The sequence below is a fragment of the Patiria miniata genome, unplaced genomic scaffold (genome assembly GCF_015706575.1).
Source record: "Patiria miniata isolate m_02_andy unplaced genomic scaffold, ASM1570657v1 HiC_scaffold_4, whole genome shotgun sequence".
Classification (NCBI taxonomy): domain Eukaryota; kingdom Metazoa; phylum Echinodermata; class Asteroidea; order Valvatida; family Asterinidae; genus Patiria; species Patiria miniata.
In genome coordinates, this window is record NW_024037071.1 from 11499090 (window position 1) to 11524751 (window position 25662).

The 25662-nt window shown below is 40.8% G+C and overlaps 1 protein-coding gene across 3 annotated transcripts; it reads right to left on the reverse strand.

Moving 5' to 3' along the window:
- Positions 1 to 1522: 1522 nt before the first annotated feature.
- Positions 1523 to 22915, reverse strand: LOC119739911 (F-box only protein 41-like). Of its 3 annotated transcripts, none has more exons than XM_038215046.1 (12): positions 22898 to 22915; positions 13923 to 14460; positions 12366 to 12606; positions 10319 to 11207; positions 8456 to 8646; positions 7080 to 7195; positions 6058 to 6156; positions 5403 to 5552; positions 4627 to 4745; positions 3440 to 3598; positions 2657 to 2754; positions 1523 to 2033 (listed from the first exon to the last, which is right to left on the reverse strand). In XM_038215046.1, the coding sequence occupies exons 2-12, from the start codon at positions 14435 to 14437 to the stop codon at positions 1974 to 1976; spliced, it is 2637 nt and encodes an 878-aa protein (XP_038070974.1). In that variant the 5' UTR covers positions 14438 to 14460; positions 22898 to 22915; the 3' UTR covers positions 1523 to 1973. The 3 variants fall into 3 exon arrangements, with proteins under 3 accessions (XP_038070974.1, XP_038070972.1, XP_038070973.1); XM_038215044.1 differs by lacking the exon at positions 22898 to 22915 and adding an exon at positions 20442 to 20621; XM_038215045.1 differs by lacking the exon at positions 22898 to 22915 and adding an exon at positions 16486 to 16566.
- Between the last annotated feature and the right edge of the window lie 2747 nt (positions 22916 to 25662).

The following is a 25662-nucleotide window of genomic DNA, read 5'->3' on the forward strand; positions in this document are numbered from 1 at the left end:
AAACAACAGTCCCCCAAACAGTCACCCATGGATTAATTAGCAAACATTGTTCAATTGGCCAGGAAAAGTCAACATTTCATTAACATATAGTTGATGCACCGTTGGTTAACGTGCTGTCATCAACTACACTTTAAAAAACTAGTGAGCATCCCCCCTATCTTGGGATATTGAATTTTTGATCAGAGGTGTATACCCAACCAGTCTATGGTAATTTTAGGTTGTCCCCACTGCTGTTGCACGAAAATCTGAAATAGAGCATATTAATGGCACATGCCCTATGGCCTACTTAGTTAAAGTTCTGAATTTGTGACAAAACTTTTTTATTCCAGACACACACATAAAAGTTCTCTTCAACAGGTGCACTTTCCATTTATATCTGAACAAATACATTTATTTATGCAAATATTCACTTATGCTTGAATGGAAATTGCTCTAAAATATTGCCATACAGAAAAGCAAATTCACTGCAAAATGTACAAACAATGCAAAATATATACATACACACCTTGTGCCTGTGTTAACATATTAAGCTTCAATGTAAATCAAAGTGTATAAATGTACAATAAAGCTTTCTTTTTACATTTTAAACATAAATATAATAAATACTACATGTATATAGCTCATTGATACAAGTTTTCTGAAACATTATACTCGTGTTTTATACATTTGGATTATTTCTTTCTTTTTTTAAAAGTTTTTTGAAGTGAAACAAATTTTTTACCACAATGAGAACACCAAGTTCAAAAGTACACAATGCACAGAAAATCTACTGCACCACACTTGAGGAATGCTGGGTTTCATTTATACCAAAAATAATTATTTTAATCAAAATGAAAGCCTTATCAAAATGCAAACAAAATCCTTGAAAACTGGAATGACAGATGAACAGAGTTCAGGCTGACTTATTAGCTTTTCCACAAGTTACTACAACTGAAGTCTGTTAAGGTGTTTTTCATTAGCATTCTCAGCAGAACAAGTAAATAGATTTCCATTGTTGGGCACACAATTAAGTTCAGAATGTACAAGTTAATTTACATTGCCAATACAGGGCGAGTAAAAAAACAAAACCCAAATGTCGGGACCATTTTCTTAGTGAAGTTCTGCATGTAGCACTTTCAAAATCTATATGAAAGCCCAATTCATAAGCTTTCTTTTAGTATAAGAATCATTCAAATCACTCATGTAATTTTCAAGTTACGGAATTTTAAACACAACCACCATTTTAAAGTTCTGTCCACGGATCACAATAAAGGTGTGCGTTCTGTCAGCAAAACGAAAACGAATCACATAGGGATGTGTGTCAATTGTTTTCTTTTGCTGAAATAACACGTACCTTTTTTGTGATCCGTGGACAGAACTTTAAAACGGTGGTTGTGTTTAAAATGCCGTACTTTGAAAGGTACATGGGTGGTTTGAATTATTCTTATACTAAAAGAAAGCTTATGAATTGGGCTTTCATATCCTAGATTTTGAAAGTGCTACATGCAGAACTTCACTAAAAAAAACGGCCCCGACATTTGGGTTGCGTTTTTTTTTTACTCGCCCTGTATTGGCAATGTAAATTAACTTGCACATTCTGAACTTCAATTGTCAGACCTTGCATATTAATTCAAAGAGTTCACATTTCACCTTATTTTGCTGGGATTACATACGTACAACTAGACCCTGAATGGAAGTTTCATGGAAGTTTTCCATAACAGAACTCTAGGAACAGTGCCGTATTAAGGAGCCTTTTCTTTATGGAACATGCCCAAGTCTACCCTTAGGAAACCTTGTCCTGGACTCGTAGAAAATCCTGTCTTTATAGAAGATTTCCCTTACTATTAAACTTCCAGAAGTCTAGCCTTGGGAATTTCTTCCTGGGACTCTTGGAAACCCTGCCTCCATGGGAGCTTTATCCTTGGAACATTTGGAAGTCAATCATTCAGAAATCCTTTTGTAGGCTGTGGGACTCTGCATTTATAGTTGCAGCTTTAGTTGAATTTGGCGAAAACATGCAGAACCTCAGACAAGACTCGTCTTTTGGTTAAAGCCTGCAATGAGAAACATCAAAGAATTAATGGGAAATATACTGCATGAGAAAGTCTGCACCACAACTGAACAGTTTTCGGCCTGTTCTGCCCACGGGGCGGGTTTCAATTATATTCTGGTAATGAAACCAAGATTCCTTACAGTGCGCACAAGCATTAAGAACCGGAGAAATCCAGAGATTGATAATAAGGGAATAAATGTGTGTTTTAGAGGCGGGAGGAATATTCTAGGATGATGTACAAAATGAAACGGAACTGCGTAGCACTGATGATAATCAACAATTACCTCTTAAATCAGGAAGGGACTAAACCCAAATCCCACATGTTTGCCTGGGATTTGGACTTGGATCACAGAGGTTGAAGGCGAGTATATTGTGCCAAGACTCCCCTATGGCAATAACAAGTGCCCGTGTCTGACAGTTACTAGTGCAGTATCTGGAAGGCGTGCTTTGTGCAAAATAAGTCTACAAAGATTCACAGTCGGAATCAAAGCTTGGAGAAGACTCAGTAAAATCACATCACCAAATCCAGTCAACCACAACTCCATCACAAGTCAAATCATCACAGGTAACGAGAGATGAACAATGCCAAAGAAATGACTTGGGATTGACTTGTCAGAACATTACCCTGAGCCTTGAGACAATATTGTGGAAGTCTCTGTTGTCTCCACCACAGATGCTGGGACTGAGGTACACAGACAGCGATTTCAACTGCGGACAAGCACCTGTAAAAATCAAGATAAGGATTGCTGTAACATGAATCAGATACAATTGGGGGGGGGGGGGTGGGAAATGGATTCAGAAATGCTCTTATTGTGCATTTATTGCTTTTTGCAATATTTTGGTTTATCTGTACTTCAAAGAAGTTTGATTTCAATCCTTTTAAGTAGTGCTTCACAATAACAGTGGAAGTTTTCTATGGGCTCCTTGCAAAAGTACCCCCCTCAACGGTAAGAAAGGGAGAGTTTGGGGAGGCCATTAGAGACATTCAAATGCATTGACGACGCTCACGTGGGGTTTGGCCTTGTGCACATTTTCAATGAAAATTAGTCGTGTGTACTTCATGCCATATGCACGTGAACCAGTATGCGCATGCAGTGTGTCTCCCCCCCCCCCCCTGGAATTCTCAAAAGTGGTCAAAAAGCGCCCTCTCTTGTTGGCGCACAGAGCCCATAGTGGAAGGGCACAATGTATACATGTCTCAGTAGTGGGGTATCCAAAGCAGGTGGGCAAAAGATACAATTTTCAAGGGGGGGGGGTATATAGTAGTTTTGTTACTTATATTCATTGTTATAACAGAGATAATCACTCATCCTAACCCTTTTTGTGCTGCTGCCATTTTTGAAGAATGATCTCACGGAGCATGCAGGTTTAAAAGAAAGGAAATTAATGCATGAAAAGTTAATGTACCATTGAACTGCATAATGGCAGCCGGACTGATAAGAGTGTTTCTGAGAATTAGAGTATGTAGACCTCTCAAGCCAGCCTGGCACATCGCCACGGCAATGACCTCTGTGACCTCAGGCAGATGGTCTAATTCCAGGACTTGCAGTCTTGGGCAGTTACGGGCTGTAGACACACAAAAACAATACAAATATGCTTGACCACTCAGTGAAAACTATTCAAGTACATGTAAATGTAGGTCTCAGAAAAGGTGGTATCAAATTCAAAAATATCACAGAATTGTTTTCACCGTGTGATGCATGACAGCCAGTTATGAAATTACAGATGCATCATCCTGAAAAATAGATTCCTTTTCTAAATTGCCATTTGTGTAGCAATACAAACGTTATTTAGTTTTGAATGAGACATCACCCAAATAGATCGGCCCATGTTTAGTTATTGAATTATTATTTTGCAATTTCGAATGATTGGCTGCCAGAAAATAATTCCCATCCTCGGGGGGTAGGCTGGTTCCTGCCCCACAATCAGTATCAGTAATTAACAGACCGGAGCCAGTCTGCTCGCAAAGCGGATCTGTGTAATCCACCCACTTGGTAATTCATAAGCTTTCTTTTAGTACAAGAATCATTATAAATAACTAATGTACTTTTCAAGTTACGGAATTTTAAACACAACCACTGTTTTAAAGTTCTGTCCACGATCACAAAAAAGTGTGCGTTTTTTTCAGCAAAACAATTCACACACATCCCTATGTGATTTGTTTTCATTTTGCTGAAAGAATAATACCTTTTTGTGATCTGTGGACAGAACTTTAAAACGGTGGTTGTGTTTAAAATTCCGTAACTTGAAAATTACATGAGTGATTTAAATGATTCTTGTACTAAAAGAAAGCTTATGAATTACACAGGTGGATTTGTATGGGTGGGTTACACAGATCCGCTTTGCGAGCAGATTGGCTTTCGGTCTGTTAATTAATGATACTGATTGTGGGGTGGGAACCAGCTTATGAATTGGGCTTTCATATCCTAGATTTTGAAAGTACTATATGCAGAACTTCACTAAAACAATGGTCCCGACATTTGGGTTTCGTTTTTTTTACCTCACCCTGTACATCTCAGATTCTTAACATGACACAATATCAAATAAGATGGAGAGAGAATCGATACCATGCGTAACTTGAACATTTCTCTTACCAACAGAGACGAGTCCATTGATATCAATGCTTGGTCCACCCACACTGAGCGCGAGCAGTAGCGGCCAACATCGGCCAATCATCTGCAAGCATCGGTTGCTAAGTCGCTGGTGCTGATGACTGAACAAACAAAATATATTCATAAGATGGCATTTTTTTGCGTCGGGGTGATGTAAATCAAATTAGGTTTTGCCCTTCATCTTATGAATAGTTAATGCGGTACCCGCTGCTATGTACATCAGATTCGAACCAGCCAACCGATCCCGTTAGCTCGGTGGTCGAGTGGTAAGACATCTGCACTAGAAAGCAGGAGGTCGTGGGTTCGAGTCCCACCCGAGTGATTTTTTCCAACTTTGACTTGGGAGGTAACACACTGAGTATACAGTGTATATACGTCGGTGAAGGGCAAAACCTAATTTGATAAACAAAATATATGTAAATACACAGTGGTATACAACTGCCAGTGATTAAATGATTAAATGGAGTAATCTGTAACTTGCTCACAGAAAATGAAAAAACCTACATGTACTTGCAAATTGAGATTTTAATGTCACTGGAACTAATAATCAGCTTTCTTTTGCAACAAACCTGGGTTCAAGAATAGTTGCAGTCAAGTCTATCACAAGTCAGATCACAAGTCCACCACAAGTCATTTTAAATCATGAGTCAATCACAAATAGGGTCACAAATGAATGAAGGAATGTCTGATCGTTGCCCTCAGGCCAACTTGATTGCCGTGTGCATCAATGGCGGCGGAACGTTACTTTTGTTACGCACCATGGTTGACGTGGTGGGACTTTGAGGGATGCTATATTCCGGCAGCCAGCTCCTAACGCCCATATGACCTCATGACCAATGGGGTCAGTCTGGCTGATGTATGTCAGACTGTACAGATTGCGACAATAACAGCTGGCCAGAAACAGACTCCTACAAGACAAAAATAATTGAAGGCAAAGTCAGTCACTTCTAGCGAGTCACTTCTCAAACCAATGTATGTTTAGGGCTCAAATTTGTGGTTAAAATTCACAATACTGGGATAGCTCCAAAATTTTACTAGACCAGACCCATTTTACAAGACTACTGCCGAAAAACTATAATCAGTTATTTTCAGTTCAACAAAACTCAACTTCAAGTAATGTACAAGAATGTTTTCTGCACGTTTATCATTAACTGGTACATGGGAAGCAAACAGATAAACTATGTTTAAAACTTTGATCGTTTGACTTTGTCAAATGGAGCATTTGATATTCTTTAAGTAATTCTAATCAGTAGTGTGAAAAGCTACTGGTCCACTGCTCTTGACACTACACTGCACTTAAATCCAGCCTTGTTGTTTTTAAACACTTACTGAATTTCATTAACTTTGACTTTGAAGGTACAGGGAAACTTTGAATGAGCTGAGTTTAATTAATTCCACTACAGTTTTGTTTACCTCTCAGTCAAAATGTTAGAACAGTCCACTATTTTTAAGGTGATGAGTCCGGCTCCAGCTGCAATCAACATGTACTCCAAGCCCGGCTCCAGACTACCCCTAGAGACAGGAAAAGCAATGACTCTGTCCAACAATCACATTCCTCAGTACCATCTTATTAGTGCTGAGTTGTTCAATATCAAGGTAAAGTGTTGACAATGTCTCAGGACACTCAAAATGTGGATGTGAATGAAAATGTGAATGAATGAATTATTTTCTATTATAATAACAAGATGATAACCTTGAATTTTGTACCTGATGCTTTTGTATTGTACATTTTGGGGAGCAGAGAAGTTATCAGAATGACCATTGTACGTCTGCTAATTTGGAGGTTTCAAATAGCTAGAACTACTAAACTTCATTGATTTCTTGTACAAATGTACATGTATCGGGCGTGTTCGAGTAGCTCACCCGGATCAACTCGGGTAAAGGTAGATGGGTTAGCCACGACAGCCGGGCTAATCGAACGCTAAAGCGCGGGCCATCACGATCCTCACGGGATGTTCGTAGCCGTGGCTGTAGCCACTGACAAAACACCCGTTTCGGATTGGGTCTTAGTCATGTTAGTTTGAGATTACCGTTTTTTAGTCAAATTGCAAAACTCAAAAAGTTGGGCTGGAATTATAGCCTGAAAAGTCGCAATAAACTCAATAAATGATTACCTTTAGACTTAAAAAAAAGTTAATTTTTAAGTCTACTTCAGATTTCCGCTGTCCAGTCGCTGTATTCGTCCGTTTCTTGGAATGAGCGACGTATGCGTGTGACGTATTTCCACCACTGACTCCGCTTCACAAGCAGGGTCTGTGGTGGCTGACCCGGATGAGCCCCGAGAATGATGTCAGAGCTAATCAAACGGCACGGGGCTGACCTATGTCGACCCGGGTGAGCTAAACGAACGCACCCATTATATAACATGAAGACTTTTCAAGTTCAACAGCTAGTGAAGAAGCCAATGCCATGATCAGCATACTAAGATGACATACCGAATGCTTTTAGCATATTTTTCCCTGCTTTCTCCTTGAGCCCTGCTCCGTGGCTTCAGACCTTCTAAGTGAAGCTGTTGCAGCCCTTTGCTCCATTGGGAGATAGTCTGTAGGAACTGCATGGTAGGAAAGAACAACAGAATTCAAACCCTTTATCTTGATGCTAACAACTAAAAATTTCAACAACTTTTTGCTGGTTTCTGTGTGTGTATTATTTTCCAGTTACATGTAACTGGCTAAACACCGTATCTTGAATTGTCGGTATCTTGTCAGCAGGAATTCCCAGTAAATGTTACATGGATAGAGAGCAGGATAGTTTGGCTACAATCTCCATCAAGTTGGAAATCCGTAGACCCAACATTCGTGGAGAAAATGTGATATAGGCAACTACTTTTTGCGAAGTTTCTCTGTGGTAGAAAGAACATGCAACAGATGTCCTTGTTAAAACCAGATTTCAGCTTCTTTAAAGGGAAAATACAACATTTGCAAACATCAAAAAATAAAACTACCAAATCATTTTGAAATACCTTGCTGGACTGTTAGTGAATGACAGTGTAAAGCATCCTGTAAAATCATGACACCTGGTATACTGTCATTTTCAAGAAAAGTGGTATTTTTGTACCAATTTCCAACGCTGATCGGCCGATCTTTTTTTCAAATACTGGCCCCAGTTGACCATCGCACTTGTTTGCAATCGATTACACACCTATGAACGGGTATAAGCCAGCTAGACTGGTTCCCTGACCTTACAATTCCCCAATATATGTAAACTGCTCTCTTTCTTCTTAAATGGAGTCAGGGAACCAGACCACAGGAAAATGATTGTTTTTCTTGGTTTTTATAGCATTTTCGAACCCCAAAACTCAAAAAAGTCAGTGTAACTATATTTGCTATATATTTCCAACCCCCCAATTCCATCCATTTCTGAAAATTACAGCAAAAGCAAATGATGTATATTCCCTTTAATCTAACCCTAATAAGCGTGTCTATTTTAAAGATCAAACACCTTACAAAACTAATTCCACTCTGAATGTGCACAAACCCGCAGCACCTGCATATTAAGGTCCTTGACAGAGACTTTGTCTCTTTTTGGCGATCTTTCGGGAGCTGTTAGGTTGTTTCTGTTTTCTGTTGTCCTTCAATTTTTTTGTCTTGGTTTTACTGTCTATCCCGATAAATAAAGGGTTAGATGCAAATGTGTTTAAGCATCAATGAAACCCCTCTTTTTTTCACCATTGTGAAGAGTCAACACACTATTGTTCTCCATGGAATGAACATTTTAGCAGGGTGGCACAGTGCTGAGGTGACCAAACCTTAGCAGGTCAACATACGCACGCTCCCAAAACCTGTTGTTGAGAACACTGATCAATGCATACCTTGGATGAGATCTTGTGGTTGGCTAGGCGTACTCTCTGCCACAGTGATGGGTGTTTGGAGACTGCTCTCCACCCACGACACACCTCAGCACACGTGAGTAGAGTCTCTGTATCGAGATAGGCAAACACAGACAGCCAGACTACCTGCCAATGGGGAGCCTGCGCAGAGGGTGCCCTCACGTTTGATCTCACTAAAAGCAAAACAAACAAGGCTCTTAATGTCTCAAAGATGGGGGTTTTTTAACTTCACTGTTCACATTCTGAATACTTACAAGTCATTATTATTTGCATGCAGTACCACACAACCACAAATCCATTTTGAAGCCTCGTAAATAAACTCCATTTTGTTCACACAAAATGTCCACCTGACATGACTGGCTGAAATAAAGGGAAATGGCAGAGTTGTAATGACTCGAGTCAATGACTCGACTCGAGTCCGATTCGAGTCACAATTTTTGGTGACTCAACTCGACTCGAGTCCCTAAGGGTAAATGACTCGACTCGACTCGAGTCACTGCGAGCAAATGACTCGACTCGACTCGAGTCCCTTATCAGAAGACTCGACTCGACTCGAGCGAGCCTAATAAGACTCGAGTCCCAAAAATAAAAGCACAACTTTGCGAAAAGTATTTGCAATGACTTACGGTGCAAAGTTTGTGCTCACTTCACTTTGCGAATAGCAGTCATGTACAAATATACAACATGCCACAGACTCTCACCTCATGGTTCTAGAACGCACAAAATACAATCTAGGAACCAGACTTTTAAACACATTTTCTAATTCACTGTTTCATCATTGGTTTTGGGCGATTTCTTATAAAGCTCTTGGATTCAAACGCTGGCTTAACTTATGGCCTCCTTTTATAAATTTTGGTATATAGTGTTCAAATATTCACGACTCGAATTGACTCGAGCTAAATATTTGACTCGAATCGACTCGACCTTTTGACCTAATGACTCGACTCGACTCAAGTCACTTCTTTAAAATGACTAGACTCGACTTGAGTCACTTCTTTAGAATGACTCAACTCGACTCGAGTCACAAAAATCAGTGACTGGTTACAACTCTGGGAAATGGAATTGTGTGTGCAGTTGTCCATGTGTAAAACAAATACCCTCTCTGCAGTCAACATTGGAAGCACAATAGGGCTGTCCATTTTCGAATGATTTAGTATTCGATTATTCAAAACTGCACTTGACCGAAAATTCAAATATTCGAAACTTGCCGATCAAGTTTTACACACGCATGCGGTGATGGATATAATGGGCCACTGGAGTGTTTTGCAATTGCAGCAAGTACTGTATAACTGTGCAGGGTCTTTACCCAGCTAAAAGAATGGGACCAATAAATACATGTACGTGTCGACAAGAAAGTACCATCGACGAAAAAGTATCAACTGACGATAAAAACGCAACATTACAATTAAAATTGCGCTCGTGCATACAATGTACATGTAGTTTTCTCTTTTTGAGTATACAAAAATGGCAAGAAGTTATTTGAATATTCGATTGATGATCAAATATTCAAATATTCGGTTTATTCTGGACAGCCCTTAAGCACAATGTACATGTATGTATTGTGAATTGTATTGTGAATTGCTCCTGATGTACTTTCTGGATGGAAATGTACATGTAGTTGGATTTGTTCTATTCCAGCAAATTTCAAACATACACGCACCGGTACCTTCTTGTTGTGTCTACTGGCCTCCCATATTGAGCTGATATAATTTATTTAGAATTCCAATTAATTTTTACAACGACACATTTAGATGCTATTTTGTTCAATTTCAGCACATTTGAGCAGTATGCTTCACAATTCTGACTCAACCCGTGCATATGTGTATACATGTACATGTCAATTACCTGGCCGGTTTGAATGGTGGATTTGCTGTTTGGCTGAATTTGTTTCATCTGTGTCATCATCATCATCATCATCATCATCATCATCATAATCACTACTGGACCAATGATGGCTCAAAGGTGATGGTGTAACATCTGGCCTGTATGCCTGAACCGGTGAATGTGATTGGCCGGTGGATACAGAGTTCACATTTGATTGGTTAAGTTGCTGTTGACCAGCCCTGGATGGATTACTCATTTCAAGTCGTTTTTTGGCTTCTCGGTTTTTCAAAACATCTTCCATTACCCCCGTTAAGAAGTTCAGGTCCCAGGGTCTGTTGCTTATGGCTGGATTGCCAGGACTCTGGTGGGCAGGGCTAGACTGAAGGAGGGCGGGATTCATCGTTGGCTCGATCAAGGACTCCGCTTGGAGACTTTCTCTGCTTGCACAGGCTCCTTGTGTGTTGGTAATTTGCTCTGGGCCATTTGTAAAGCTTTGAGATTTGTCCAGAAGATTGCGACTGCTTTGCTGTTGGGGAATGCGATAAGGGACCACACCCTTCTCTGAATGTGGCCGTGATTTTGAGGTGAGTTGGGCAGTGCTGCCAGCTGCACTTAGCTGGTTCCCGCTGCAGAAGGATCCCACACCAGAATCAGCATTGATAACTGCCAATAGTCGGTTCCCATCAGAGTCATGGTCCAATACCGCAGGGCCGATACCCAACTCTGGATACTGATTTGTAGAATATCGAGCTGATGTCTGGATGTCAGAGGAGCTGGATGGCAGATGATCAGGACTAAAATCCCTTGGGGATGACCAATCATTGACTGGTTGAATGGAATGGTTCGAAGACTGCAAAGTGCTAGCGTTCCAAGTTGGGACGTGAAGTTCTTGACGGCCTTTAGGATGAATCTATTTCAAAGGATAAATACCATACATGTAGGTTGATTTAAATGATTTGATGAGTATCATTGCAAAAACATCTACATTCTACGGTTATAATATATATCCATATCCACAACTTGATATCCAACTTGACATCTCTAAGATCACTCCAACATGTCCAAAGACAAATTTGGTGTTGGCAATAAACAAAAACAAGCTGTTAAAAACTTCAATTTTCAGTTTAGTTCATGAGTACAAGTGACAAGCAGAGTCTTCATTGGAAAACATACCGTGTGAATGTACAATGTACATGTACAAGTGGTTTTATGGTGTGCAGTGTTGCCTTGTTACTGTTCTTCATTCATGGAGTCACAGCCTTATCTGCTGTTAAATCAATTTGTGCAAAACTGCTGTGACTTAAATACAAGTAAAGTTATTTGGTTTTGAAATGAAAACTAGACTTTCCATTCAAAACCACCATTCTGCTGGCACCCAATCGTACATTCTTGAAACTTCAACATTCAATCCAAATAACAGCAGCTGGGCCGTACCTTCCTAGACTTATTGAGGACAAGTCGTTACACAGTCGTGTTTTGTCCGATGAGGCCCCAATATATACTAGGATGGCGCTCGCTAACACTGCACATGTAGTTAATTGTATATCATGTTTACATCCGCCATCGATCCGACATGTCTAACAACTTGACGAATATGAATTCAGACAGTTATTCATTTATGCGTCCAGCAAATGCATTACGTTTCCATAGAGAGGGCCAATGATAACCCGGCTGCATCAGTGGGGAAGCATCCATTATTAGAGTGGGGATACAGTTCGCATGCATGCTTGATCAATACAGGCTTCCTTCTTTTTTTGCTGTTTTTTTCCATAAAAATATTATACTCAGCGATAAAATCAACGTACAAATACAATGTACATGTATGTTGGGCCGAGGATCCAGGAATCGCTCCCGCATGTTATTATAAAGCGGGCTACACGTAACCCCAGGACGGCATGCGATAGTCAACGCCGACCGGTACACGGTGGCACAGGCTGACTAAACCCAACTACCGACTTGATTTCAAGTCTTTACCTTCCCAATCCTGCAAAATCCCGCAAAGCCTCCTTGCAGATTTTGAAGGGTATGGGAGAGTTAGAGGTAAAGATGCATTACTCATAACTAGTACCTGATCCTGATCACGTCTACTCCTGAAATATACGCCAGTGTCATCGCTACCAAGTGTGCCCATGGAGCCAGCAGGTTGCAGACTGCGAGGTGTGTGACTCACACTCCGCAGGGTCACAACCTCCTTCTCCGCACTCTCCGCTCGCTCAATTAACTCCTCCATGTGAACCTTGAGGGTTGCCCGAGCCTGAGACTGCTTCTCGGCAGTTTCATGGAGGAACTGGTTGAGCTCGGCAACTGCTCTATAATGTTGGAGAAAACACATCAAAAATAAACAAAATATAAACCAAACTAGATTTATGTTTGTGGACAAACACAGGGCTGTTTCGGTAACTTTTTGTGACATGTCACAAGTTTTAGGTATAACTTCCATCCTGATGATCCAGGAAGGATGTGTAGTTCTGTTTATAATAAATGGTGGCATATAATAAATGATAACACTCTTTGAATTGCATATATACATGATTACTTTGCATATAATATGTGATTACATTCTCATAGGGCTTTGAATTATGACACCACATGTCACGTGATGACGTCACATCAATTTTCATCTGTAACTATCAATTGTTTTGTAAATAACAATTAAGGCTGAGCATACATCGTTGAAAGCAAGTTCACATCTTTCACCAATTTTAAATTACAAGGCACTTCCGGTTTCAACCGGAAGGAATTGTCACATGATTTTGCATATCACATCAAAATTAAAGCCCATAGATTATTCTATCGATTATATTGATTTTCAAAGATTAAATCTATTAATCGTTAATATGACATCACGTGACCCATGATGACGGCATCATGACGTCACTTCATTGTTAATCTATAACACATCCCGGTCTACGTACATACCAACTTTCAACCCAATCGGACCTGTTGTTCTGTAGATATAAGCCTTCAAAGTATGCACTTTTAATATAACGTCACTTGTCACGTGATGACGTCATCATGACGTCACTTAAATTTTTATCTATAACACATCCCGGTTTAGGTATGTACCAAGTTTCAACCCAATCGGGCCTGTCGTTGTGGAGATATGGGCCTTCAAATATGCACCTATATTGTGACGTCACGTGACTCGTGATGACGTCATGATGACATCAATGTTCGGCGACCATCTGTGGGTGGTGGTCCAACATGTCCAAGTGTGTGCCAGGTATAATGGCAATCGGATTGATTTTAGTGCCCAAAGTGCCGGTGACAAAAAAACATGTACAAATGCTATGGGCATGGGCTGAAAAAGGAAAAAAAAACGACGAGGAGTTCACACAGTTGCTAATAGTGCGGAGGTGTAAGTTCCTTCACAAATCAACCACTTGTTGACTTATGGTCCTTACCCGAACTTGCTTAAAGACTCCCGTTTAAGTGCTTTGGGCATTGGTCATTTGTTAACAAGTATTGTATTCCTTGAATTTTGTGGCTGCTAACCTGTGCAGTAGTTCCCATGCAGTAAACATAAGGCGTTCTCTTTCAGGCAAATACTGAAGTGTTTTGTAGGGTGCAGCAGAGTAAAGATTCACATTGCTCATCATGTTCAACATGTAAGAGTGATACTTACTTTTCCCTGGATGCTAATTTCCTGTCCTGCAGTCCAAGTTGGGCTTCTAACTGCCCAATCCGTGCCGATGTCTGCTCTAACTGTTGTCCGAGTACTTGGTTTTCACCTCTCAGTTTTACCCCCTCAAGGGTCTCCTTCTGAAGGCCCTGGGAGGCTTTTAAAACCTCTCTTTCTTTCTTGCTAAGATCATGCTGAAGCTTGCTAATTAGTAGGCCATCTTCGGGCCTTGGAAAAAGTCCGTTCTCCAGGGGTACAGGCAAGACATGTGTTGCCGACAATCGGACCAGGTCCCTCTTGGCAACTGTCATCAGAGACTGACTGGCAATCGGGTGTTCTTTGTGTGATGTTCTCAGCTGGTGGTGGGATGAGGGTAGATGCGTTTTCCGTAGGATATCAGCACCCTGTGATCTGGCCGACAGACTTCCTGAATACAGAAGATGTGTCTCCAGGATCTTGGCTTGGCGGGAGAACTGACCCCTGGGAAAGAGCCAGTCGTAGTCTGTGGCCGTGTCCATATTGATGACTGATTGTTCATAACCTTAATGCAACAAAGAGAGGATAAGGTTGAGTATTGTTGCTGTTTGTTGATGTTAACATTATAGAATCACACTCAAAGATGTATCGGTCATGCTCTAAGACAAAGTCCATTACTCTCCTAACAAACTTTTAATTTGTAAATTGTGTTGTTAATTTTCAAGATGTTTGGGGATATATAGAATGTATTTACAGGGTCATGTTTTTTGGGCCTCTTACGATCTAGTTTTTATAACATAGGCCTACATGTGTAGTTGTAGATCCAGCTAGTACCAAGGGCGGATCCAGGGGGGGGGCCAAAGGGGGCCAATTTTTACCAATTTTTTTTTTTTTTTTTTGTGTGTGACATTGCAATAAAGACAGGCAATGAGTACACCACCATCTTTTCCTCAAAAAAACATTGGTTAAAGTGGTCAGAAATTGCCTCAGATCGCACCACAGAGAATCTAGAATCCAAAATCCACTTTTTGGGGGGGGTCCAAAATTGTTTTTGGCCCCCCAAAAATTGTGTTTTGGATCCGCCCTTGGCTAGAACAATCGTTTTCCTAGTTCCGGATTTTTAATAGTTCAGGTTTGCATCAAATAAAACCTACCTCTTTTAAGTATTGGTTTCCAATACTTTTTTTTTTTTTGACGAAGTGCATTTCGAAAAGGATAATGTAAGCTTCTTGATAAACAAACATCTTTTCGATTTGTAGTCCCCGAATAAATATTGTAGCCTACAGTTTAATTTAAAATTCTCGGTATAGCTGATTCAATAACTTCAAACTCGAAAATGATGTTTAAATGATGATCTTTTGCTCAAAAAAGTTGCCTGATATCGCACCACAGAGCATCTAGAATCCAAATTCCCTTTCGGGTCCCGGACCCCACGTCGTTACGGCTTCGTGGTACTCGAACGCATTATTTTTAATCACATTACATGTAGGTCTCCTTCTCTACCCCCCCCCCTCTCTCTCTTGGCCCCCCCCCCTCTTGCCCCCCCCCCCTTCTCTCTCTTGGCCACAGGTTGCCTTCACCATCTGCTACATTACATTTCACGCGCCCCCTCCCCCTTTTGGAAAATCCTGGATCCACCCCTAAAGATATAGTCAGACTCCTATTATCGCGGCATCCCTAATTAAGTATTATTGTGGCACGGGAAACTTCTCTTTTTGCGTTGCCAAAACTCCTTCAAGTGGCAATTTTTATCCAGTTCACCAGTCATTAAGGACTTTCTGCCGAGTTGGATAAAAAGGACAATGAAAAAATGTTGTGTCTTTCGGGACTTTTAACGATTTTTATTAAATATTAACGTTTTCCAAAACTTGCAAATTTTCCCTCACCGTGTCTGCTAAAAGGTAGCCTACCATATATAGTCTATATTTTAACATAAATCTTTAATGGTGGTCTGTCCATGAAAGTTCCATGTCTGGTTCCCATTCTACAGCTGCAAACAAAAAATAAAGTCAAAGGACGATATTTCTACGCAAAATCATTAAAACTTTTACGAGACCCACCGTCGAATTTGTTTATGTCAATTTGAAAAGGAAGAGTTATTCAACACAAAAGACAGGACAATTCAGGAAGGTTGGTGGGCAATCTCTATTCCGAACAAGAACGTGATAAGTACTGCGATAAGTCCCATCCTAGAACTTGAGAGCAAGATAAACAACATGTAGGCGGACTCATCATATAGCCAGGTTTATACCGAAATAAACGGGACCATATTCTTTTTTTCCACTTTCACACCGACGGACATGACGGAAGGTGCCCCTTTTTCTGAGCAAGTGCCCCTCCTTTTTGGTGTAGCTACTTTAAGTTTAACTTAAAGTAGCTAACCATGCTAACTTACGGTAATCCTTATCTTTACTTTAGGACACCTCTATATGTTTTACAAGTTCTGTTCAAAACTGACTTTTGCAGATGACTGTCCATTACCAAAGTAACTTTTGCAGGCTAAAGCAGTCTTTTTCCATGTTTTCCCTCCGATAAACTCATGTTTGTTGCCATATTGAAAGCACTTTCAAAGAAAATGTGACTTTCCTACCCTTTTTTGCAGTCAGACGCGAGACGTGCACATTGTAGTTCTCACAACACGAGTGAAAGCCCGACACAATGAAAGCCTGATGCTGATTGGCTGCTAAAAAAAAAATAATAATATTTTTTTTTTATCTGCCAATCAGCATTGAGCTTTCATTGCATCTAGCCAGTTTCACATTTGCCATCTTCGTTTTGAGTCCATTTTCCGGTTGTCGTCGTCGTCAGTTTTACCCCTGAATTTCCCTCATAAATCAAAGCCCTGCCCTCTTTCCACAAAATTAAACCTGCTGATATTAAGGTGTCATTACCAACTGTTCAGATGTGTCAAGAAATATCAGAATGTAATTTTGAGGGTAAACCTTACTTTTAGGGCGATCGTGAAGTGTAGGGCCCCTGTTTTGTTTTGATCAAATTATGTTTTTATTGCTCAAAAATCACCTTTACAATCAAAAGCAGACTTTTCTCAATCCTAATGATACCCGTTTTGCAATTTTGAATAGATTCTTGGGGTAGAAATCACGATTTTCCTGCGCGGTTTGTGCTTTGCGATTCAGCGCGCCGTGCATGCTCACGGTACATTGCGTGATGATCGCCATCTTTATTTTCGGGTCGCGTGTTGTGGCCGCGCTGTCATGGTCATTTTACCCCCAAATTTCCCTCAAAAAATCAAAACCCTGCCCTTTTATCTATGACATACCTGTTTATTGAGAATGTCGCCAACTTATTTGGTCAGCTAATAATTTAAAGTGGATTTTGTTCCCTTATAGGAACCAGGCCCTACACTACACGATCACCACTTTTAGGACACCTCTATTTTGAACGAGTTCTGTTCAAACTGACTTTTGCAGATGACTGTCCAGTGCCAAAGTGACTTTTGCAGGCTAGAGCAGTCTTTTTACTTCAGATAAACTCATGTTGGTTGTAATTTTGAAAGCACTTTCAAAGAAAATGTGACTTTCCTACCTTTTTTTGCAGTTCACCATCTTGCTTTTTTAATATATTTTCTGTTTGTCATCGTCGTCTTTTACCCCTCATAAATCAAAGCCCTGCTCTCTTTCTACAAAATTAAACCTGCTGATATTCAAGAGGTGGCATTGCCAAATGTTCAAATGTGCCAAGAAATATCAGAATGTCACTTTTGAGTGTCATTTAGTCAGCTGTTTTGGTGAGTCTTTTAACCTTATATAGGAAAGGGGTCCTAAAGGTAAGGATTACCATTTTGAGAGTCATTTATTTAGTCAGTTGTTTGGTGAGTCTTAATCCTTATAGGAACGGGGTCCTGTTGTGCGCTTTCTTGAAAATCACGCAATCTTCAGAATGCGTGCGCATTCTTAAGAATGAGCACGCATTCTTATGAATTTTGCACAATCTTAACAAACATTGCATAATTATGTTAAATGAAATGTATAGCTGTTAAAAGGGAAATAATTCATATAGAGGAAAGAAAATGTTCTATGCTTCTGTACTCCTGTTAAACCTGTTATTATTGCTTTTGTCTGCCCACTATGGGAAGTTTTGTAATAACGGAGGACTAGGAACTAGTCTGGGAAGTGCTTTGTTTAGGCTAGACAAGTTACAAATCCCTGCATGTATCATATGCGTGCCACGAACAAAAAACGATGTCCAGAAGCTGCCAAAATTGCTCTTTTGACTAGATAGAATCCAGCTCTGCGGCGTAATGGTGGGGGTGTGAACAATTAATTGGTGGCAATTTAAATGGGAAATAGCATTAGCACTATGGGATGTCACAGTAGCCTATTCATTCTCATTCTTCACATTCTTCATTCTTACGTCCCCCCCCCCCCACTATTATTATCCAAAAATCAGAATTCTTTCTAATACACTATTATTATGTCTCTTTTTTTTCCCCAGTCCCCCCCCCCCCATAGTCCATACGCATACATGTATACTTTCAGTTTCATATCCACTCTACTTTTCAGCGTTAAGTAAGTGACCTTGCGTTGCAACAGTATAATTATTATTATTAAGAATCAGTGAACGAGGATGCAGCTAGACTTGCCAAGTGCAGCCGGTACTTGGCATCGACAAGACCGTTATCTTGTCGCGCATTAATAAGAATGTGCACTCAATCTGGAAGAGTTACTTTTTTGGGAAGATTGCGCAAGGATCCAGTTGCGCAATCATAAGAATGTGCATGCGCATTAAATGCGTGATTTTCAAGAAAGCGCACAACACTCAACAGTCTAGCTCCATAAATGTGGCCTATTTACTGGACTGCCTCCGTAAACATAGGCCACACATCCACATTGTACAAAAACGTGTCGACTTTGCCAAATTTTGATTTTCACATTTAGGCTTACTTTGTAGGGTTTTTTTTGCTTTAGAAGCATTCTCACCCTCTATATAGGCTAATCAGAAAGTGCTGCCTTTTTCAGATGTCCATTTTTCGTGAAATTTCCAGATACATTTGTACACGTTTGCGTATCAAAATTTCAACATGAAATTTCACAAAATTAGACATCTTAAGAATGTGCATGCACATTCTTAAGAATGTGCAACTGGATCCTTGCCCAATCTTCGCAAAAAATAACTCTTCCAGATTGAGCGCACATTCTTAAGAATGCGCGACAAGATAACGGTCTTGTCGATGCCGAGCACCGGCTGCGCTTGGCAAGTCTAGCTGCATCCTCGTTCACTGATTCTCAATAATTATACTGTTGCAACGCAAGGCGCTGAAAAGTAGAGTGGATATGATAAGTATCTATAGGCGTATTGATATGGGGGGGGGGACCGGGAAAAAATAAGAGACATAATAATACTAGTGGAAAGAATTCTGATTTTTGGGATAATAAAAGCGGGGGGGGGGGGGGGGGGGGGGAACGTTAGAATGAAGAATGTGAAGAATGAGAATGAATACTGCGACATCCCATAGTGCACTGCTAATGCTATTTCCCATTTAAATTGCCACCAATTTATTGTTCACACCCCACCATTACGCCGCAGAGCTGGATTCTATCTAGTCAAAGAGCAATTTTGGCAGCTTCTGGACATCGTTTTTTTTTCGTGGCATGCATATGATACTGTAACGGACAGTCTATGCACATTTTCGTTGTCATTGCTTTCTAGCGCTGGTGCTCCGGCGGAGGGGCTCCGGCGGCGCAAGCCTGACCTGGTTTTAGGTCTGGCTGGCGCACGCTCCGGAAATAGGCTCCGGAAATAGGTTGCTTAAGTGGGTTTCTTTTGTTGGGGGACGCGGGAAAGGTTTGGCAAGATGCCGGGGTCATTGCAAGTTGTTACAATTGTATACATTTGTTCAAACTGTGTGTATTTCAATGCTGGGAATCAGCAGTCGTGGTACTGGTAGCAGTGTGGCAGGTTGACCACAGAGTTGTGTTGAATAAATAAGTTTCTTCAGAAGTTGGAAATCCTGTGTGTTTGTCCCCTTTTCTTGCGTTTGGCCGGACTCGGAGGACAAGAACCCAATAAGGTCCCGTTACAATACATACAGGGACTTGTAACTTGTCTAGCCTAAACAAAGCACTTCCCAGACTAGTTCCCAGTCCTCCGTTATTACAAAACTTCCCATAGTGGGCAGACAAAAGCAATAATAACAGGTTTAATTTGATTCAAATTATCGTAGTTATACGAGTACAGAAGCATAGAACATTTTCTTTCCTCTTTATATAAATTGTTTCCCTTTTAACCGCTATACATTTCATTTAACATAATTACGTCGTGCAATGTTTGTTAAGATTGGGCAAAATTCATAAATTGTGAACGTGATATTCCGACCCAATCTTAAGAATGAGCGCTCATTCTTAAGAACGCGTGCTCGTTCTTAAGAATGGGCGCTCATTCTTAAGAATGCGCGCACATTCTTAAGATTGCGTGATTTTCAAGAATGGGCACAACAGGGCTATCAACCATGTCAACAGTCATGCATGACAGTCCTACTCCTAAACTAAAGCAAGGCGAAAGGTATTAAAGGATTACCTAACTTACATTGTTTTGTGCATGTATGATGTAGGCTACAGCCTGTACAGGTACCACCGGATAATCTCTCTGTCCATGCAGTAAAATGATATGTAGACTATTAATTTTAGAAAACAGGTTTCAATTAGACGTGACGATCGGCACCGGCAACACAACGCAACACAACACTTGCACTAAATCCTAAACTATTGTGTAGTGCGCCCTCAAGAGCAGGGTGACCGTAAGGTTATGCCAAATTCCGCAGAATTACTCAAAATCACTATAAACACTTTAAATCACATGCAGATGTTGTAATATTGCCCTAATTAATGTTCAAATTACATTATAAACAATCTATAGCCACATAAAGGTAATATGAAATTGCGAGAATTTCAGGAAAAACGCCGGTTGCGTCAGACTCATTGATCTCCATATACACAGACTGGATAGGACATCGCGCAGTGTTTGTGCACGAATACGCGGCCGAACAATGGCAGCGCGTTTACTGTCAGACGGGTAAACGCGCATTGTGCTTTCACTTTGTTTACTTTGGAAAATGGATTATTGAGTGAAATTTTTCTTACAGGAGGGAGTTCAAGCACTCCTCCAAAACAATCTTAAAAAAAAACAATAACTGAACGATGAAGAGTTACCCTCAATCCCTCCAAACAGCTTTTCCACACTTTCTTGATATACAATTTCTTATTATGGATTTTCGAAATTCAAGAACCCCCCTTTTTTTAAATCCCTCCTCCTCCCAAAAATGATTGTAAGTAAATTGCCATTTCATCTTTGTCACATTGGTCATTAGAGCACACTGAATTACTCCATCAACGAAATGAATAATTGTATTAATAATATGCTGAAATGACATCATATTTTTTTTAACTGAACACTCACACGAGAAATTCATTCAAATGATTGATATATTTATTGAGAACCTGAACATAAACCAATTACAATATAAAAGGTAAAAAACCTTAATTTTACAAAGTAATCAGTAAAAACTTCTTCCCGTCCCTAGATTGATCAGGGAATGACATCGTTCACCTCTTTGTTGTGATATTGTGTGAAAGGAGATGAATCACAAACCAAAATAGGACTATACTAATTTTGTCAAAGAATAATTCAAGCTACGCACGGTCTTGTTTACAATTAAATGTTTAGCTATACTTCTGAAAATAAATATAATTACTTGTTAAGTGTAATGGGTATCGTTTTTGTGAGCGAATATGACAGTGTATATAAATTATGGCTATAGCTAGTAATCTTATATAACGGCGTACACAACATAATTTCAAACCGTAAAAGTTCTCATTGCTTTCTTCATCATACAAACTGTCAATAATGTGACAGTCATCTTGAGAGCTCATAAAAATACTTGCGTTGAACTCCACAGCTTCTTTTCAAAAACAAAATCAATCAATGTTAACAGTTCCACATCGTAAGAATTGATTAAGTCAAACGCTCAGATGCCTATCGCATGTTCCATTCAGTGGATGATACAGTCGATTCCATCCCTCCGTGAAGTTATTTTCGTCCGGCTCGGTCCTGCAGCTGGTGGTTTTTGCTGTGGCTTTGCTGAAGTTCTTTGTTTGATATGAAGGTGATTGCCAGTTGTGCAGTAAGTTAAGTGCAGTAAACCATCTCCTCGGTTTCTCTTTATAAAGAAAAATAATAGAAACATTTCGGTAGGCGTTAAGCCAAGGTAGCTCTACTGAGTGGAGCGCTGGAACCTCGGTACCCTCCGTACAAGGAGCGCTGGAACTTCAGTACCCTCCGTTCAAGCTTGTACGGAGGGTACCGAAGTTCCAGTGCTCCACTCAGTAGAGCTAAAGCCAAGGCAGACAAAATTTCAATCAGATTTTGCATATAAAAGTTATAAAAGTTATTCGAATAAACTATTTTAAACATGTCAACTTTTGTTCATTGACATTGCCGGGTCAGTCATGCACGTTTAGGCCTATGTCTTTAAAAAAAAACATGGATGGCGACCAGCATGACAGGCCTAGATCGCATGGAATTTGAAAAGAATATCTCGCTAGCTACCACACCGGCCTCCTTCCCCTCAAAATCAGAGCGACAACATTAACGATATTAAAAATTTGCTTTGTCATTCCCATGTTCATATTCCTCCATGCCATGTTGTATAGGCCTCGTTAAAAAAAACAACTTACTTGCGAATACTTGTCCTATTCTTCAACGCTCCTTACTTCCCGACTCCAGCAATCTAATGCTGCGCACGCCTTGACTATACTCCTCGTCGATTTTGATCAATTTAGATCTCTGTTTCTTTTATTCTTTCAAAAATGACAAAGAAACCGAAGAAAACCCAACTTCATCTTTTATTCCTCCGTTCGAAAGTGTACACAACTCGAATGCGAAATTGTGTTCTTTACCCTTTTCAAAAAACGCGCGCGCGGACGAACGTTCATACGCGATGTCCTATCCAGTCTGTGTATATGGAGATCAATGGTCAGACTCACTGCGACTAAATCTGGTTCCCAGTGAACCTCCATTTTTGCACAATTCTGCCAGAAACCTGCCAAAAAATCAAAATCCGTTCTGTCAAATTTTCTGTCAAATAACAAAAAATCTGTCAAAGTTAGCCGAAAATCGGCTCAAGCGGTCACTATGCTCAAGAGAGATCAACCCTGTGTACTTTTTTTTTAAGAAACACCCGTGCAATACATCCCTAGTTTGCGCAGCAGCATCAGGGGCCGCGCGACCAGGTGGGCAGGGGGGCACCCCCCCCCCCCCCCCCCCATTTTCCCAGGTCAACAAAGGTACCCCTCTCAGGCGCGGTTATCGCATTCAATCAACAAGATTGTGCACCTTCTCGAGTAGTTTACCCCTCCCGCAATAATGTAATTGTTCCCCTCTTGAGATAGACATTTGGCCATCAAAAACAATATAGTGCGCAACTCATGTTAATTCTCGAGATGGAAAACTGCCCCTAGTCAAAGCACATTATAGTGCCCCACTCCGTCACCCTCTCAATATATGCACAGCCGCCCCTAACAAATATTCATGCAAATAAAATGGACTCTGAGCTGGCCATCAAAACAACAGCGCCCCTCTCCCAACAAAAAAAGTCTTTCGAGAGACCTTGGGCGGATCCAGGGGAGCGGTGCGTGGGTGTGCACGCTCCCTTCCCCCTTAATGTTTCCTTCAAAAAAGAAAAAAACAGATGAGAGACTCAAAAAGAGAAGGAAGGGGAGGGAAAGACGAAATTAATACTACGTCATCAGACCGTAACCTGCTAGGCAGTGGCGTAGCAACGGGGGGGCGTGGGGGGCGACAGCCCCCCCCCATGAAACCTTGACGCCCCCCCTCACCCCCCCCCCCCCCCACTGAGATTTTGAGTTTCTAAAAAAATTATCATTGATCTACATGACGCCCCCCGTGAAATGTTTCAGCCCCCCCCCCCCCCCCCCCCCCCCACTGAAAAATACGTACTACAAATAAAAGCGACAGGACAGCGCGCCGGTAGCTGAACATTTCAATTCAGGAAAATGCACCCAGACCTCTGTAGCAGCCTAGGGCGGCATGCTAGGCGGGCATGCCTTTGGCATGCATGGGCGTCAATTTGTGGGGGACGGGGGAGGGGGACATAATATTATGTAACACTCCCCCCCCCCATTTTTTTTTTAATGGGGATACATATCGTTTGTCCCCCCCCCCCCCTCCACTGTTTTTGTTAGTTCCCGAATAAATATTGTAGCCTACAGTTTGATTTTATAGTTCTCAGGATAGCTGATTCAATAACTTCAAACTCGAAAATGATGTTGAATGATGATCTTTTGCTCAATAAAGTTGCCTGATATCGCACGACAGAGCATCTACAATCCAAAATCCCTTTCGGGCCCCGGACCCCACGTCGTTACGGCTTCGCGGTACTCGATCGCATTATTTGTAATCTCATATATATTATGTCTCCCTCTCTACCCCCCCCCCCCTCTCTTGGCCTTCGGCGTAGACACCACAGGTTGCCTTCCGAGTCACCATTTGCTGCTTGATTTCACGCCCCCCCCTTATGGAAAATCCTAGATCCGCCCCTAAAGGTATAAAACTTGAGAGCAAGATTCATAATTTGGTCCTCGTCATATAGGTTTGTAGCGAAATAAACGGGACCATATTCTTTTCCTCCACTTTCACACCGACGGAAGGTGCCCCTTTTTCTGAGCAAGTGCCCCTTTTTGGTGTTGCCGCCCCGCCCCCCCCCCCCGAGTTTGAAAAGTTCCACCGCCCCTGGAAGGGGTCCATGATAACGTGAGCGATTAATTATACTGGACTGCGTCTTGACCTCGAGATTCTGACCAGTTAGCGGGCGCCTTCTTTGTCGGGTATTCGGCAACCCGTTTTCAAAACCACCGTAGTCATTTATGTTGTATTAGGCCAAAAAACAAAAAATATTCGGTCTCTGGTCAGACCAAAGTTCCGGAATTGACGCGGCCACGCGGCTTTTTTTTTTTTTTCTTCAAGCTTGGATTGTACAGACAAGGTGGGGTACGATTGTCCTCATGTACATTGGTGTCCTCCATAATTTGCCTTGGTGCTTTCGATCATTTGCCTTGGTGCAATTTCCCATTCCTTTGTGCTCTTTGGTAAAAAAAAATTAAGGAGGTGCGGAAATAGAGGGCGCTGTTGGAGCTACCGCGGAACATTTTTTGGGGAAAAAAGATCGACGCGCATGATTAAAATCGACGCGCGCGCTGACCAGAAACCGACTTTTTTTTTTTTTTTTGGCCTTACAAAAACATAATTATGGCATCCAAATTGACTAATCAACAGCCTAGTCCAGGTTTTGCGCGCAAATACGGCCAGGGACCGTGGTTGCAAGAATTAGTTTTTATATAATTTGCCTTTGAATAGAATCTCAAACAATCGAAATCTATAGAAGTACCACCTTTTCACCCAAAAATGCCAAACTTGGTGCATATTGAATTGAAATTCATGCATGAGAATAAAAAGCAAACTATTAGTCCAGGACGAGCCAAGGGCCGAAATATGGCATATTGGTGCCATATCCAGGAATGATGATTTTAGGGTTGTATTATGTCTCTCGTGAATTAAAGGATATCATGATAATCTTTTTTTCAAATGGTAGTTTTATATGAAATTAGCATTTTTAATGACATCACTATCAAGTGCAATAATCCAATAATCTATAGGCCTACACACACAAATCCAACAGCTTCTGATGTCTGAAAGGCTGAGAACTTTCAATTTTACGTCACTTAAATTACGA

Excerpts from the sequence above, each read along its gene's own strand:
- LOC119739911 (XM_038215046.1), bottom strand. The coding sequence starts at position 14,437 with ATGGACACGGCCACAGACTACGACTGGCTCTTTCCCAGGGGTCAGTTC. Across the intron at positions 7,196-8,455 it reads ACCACAAGATCTCATCCAAG|TTCCTACAGACTATCTCCCA; the intron begins GTATGCATTGAT and ends CCTACCATGCAG. Across the intron at positions 4,746-5,402 it reads GTCCCACCACGTCAACCATG|TCATCAGCACCAGCGACTTA; the intron begins GTGCGTAACAAA and ends TTGTTTGTTCAG.